At 38.5% G+C, this 1,539-nt stretch overlaps 1 protein-coding gene across 1 annotated transcript; it reads left to right on the top strand.

Annotated features, from left to right (window-relative positions):
- Nucleotides 1–249: 249 nt before the first annotated feature.
- Nucleotides 250–639, top strand: LOC311170529 (S-phase kinase-associated protein 1-like; the record flags this gene model as incomplete). The annotated part of the gene is made up of 1 exon (XM_084232940.1): nucleotides 250–639. One exon carries the CDS (start codon nucleotides 250–252, stop codon nucleotides 637–639), a length of 390 nt encoding a protein of 129 aa, XP_084089066.1.
- Nucleotides 640–1,539: the final 900 nt, after the last annotated feature.

Below are 1,539 nucleotides of genomic sequence, written 5' to 3'. Positions count from 1 at the left end.
TGATGAAGAAATAGAGGATGATTCTGAAAATGTTAAGCCTAGATTAAGAGGGAAATAGAGTATTACTGATAGCAGTAAAACCATCAAGGAGGGAAACCAATGCTTATTTCAAAAATGTTAAGATTGAGTAGTGGCCTTGTTCTCCGTCATTCTCTTCTCTTTGCTGATGCTGCCCCGCTGTCCTCAGCCTCGAGCCCTCTGTCTCCTTGAGACCAAGCACCATGTTTTCAATTCATCTGTAGAGTTCTGATGGAGAGATATTTGATGTGGAAATTGCTGAACAATCTGGGACTGACTGTGAAGACAATGTTTGAAGATTTGAGAATGTGCGATGAAGTTGATCCTCCTCCTCCTGAGGATGATGACAACAAAGAAAAGCAGACAGGTGATATCCCTGTTTGGGACCAAGAACTCCTAAGTGTTGACCAAGGAACCCTTTCTGAACTGATTCTGGCTGCAAACTACTTAGACATCAAAGGTTTTCTTGATGTTACATGCAAGACTATTGCCAATATGATCAAGGGGAGATCTCCTGAGGAGATCTGCAAAAGCTTCACTATCAAAAATCATTTCACTGAAGCAGCAGCCCAGGTACACAGAGAACCAGTAGTGAGAAAAGAAGTGAAATGCTGTGCCTGACACACTGTAAAGATGTTCCAAAAACTAGCTGCACTGCTCTCTTTATAATTGTTAACATTAGCAAACAGTAGAAAAATGCAGCAGCAAATCAACTGTATTAGCAGAATATTGTCTTCACTGCATGTATAGTTTAAGTATAGATTCCAGACCTAAGGCTGAGTTTCTTCCAATATGATAAAAAGTTATATTTTTCTTTGCTCTGAATAAAACTGAACTACAGGTTCTCTATAGAAACCTCTTTCGATAAAGTGATTCTGCCCAGTGTATTGCCCAGTTAACTTTAATGAACTTTTAAACATTGACATTGTAAATGAAAGCAACTTGCAAAATTTTTATGAAATAGAAAAAAAATGTTATATAGTGATTACATCCAGCTAGCAGTTGCAAATTTAGTACTAGAACTTAAGAGAAAATGTTGGGGGTGAAATCTGGTCATTACATGAGTAAGGGAAGGCTTGGTACAACAGCTTTGAGTAGCTTTCCAGCGAATCACAAAATCTGTTCTCTCTGTGCCTCGCTCACTATTTTCACTTTTTCCAACTAGGCCTGTTCCCCCCTTCTCATCCACCTTTTGTCAGGGTTATTAAAAACATGCTATAGATATCTGAGACCCATCTTTAAAATTTCTGCTTCTCTCTTTTCTTCCTCCCTGCTCCTCTCCCTTATGTTTATTTCTTTATTCCTTAAGAAAATTACATATCTCATAGAACTTTTCCAGTTTTTAGTCAATTGAATAGAAATATGCTGGAAGGGTTAAACAGGCTGCAATAGCTAACCACAGACTCAATTTACGGGACCCCTAGTCTACCTTTTTCCAGTTCTTTACATTCAAAATGGATCTAGGCACTGCCAAAGAAACCTCAGATTTTGGTGATCAGATCAAGAGTGTCCATTGATGCT

The sequence above is a fragment of the Talpa europaea genome (assembly GCF_964194135.1).
Source record: "Talpa europaea genome assembly, chromosome: 5".
Classification (NCBI taxonomy): Eukaryota; Metazoa; Chordata; class Mammalia; order Eulipotyphla; family Talpidae; genus Talpa; species Talpa europaea.
Note: the sequence above shows the minus strand (reverse complement) of the source record. Positions and strands in the feature narration are given on the sequence as shown.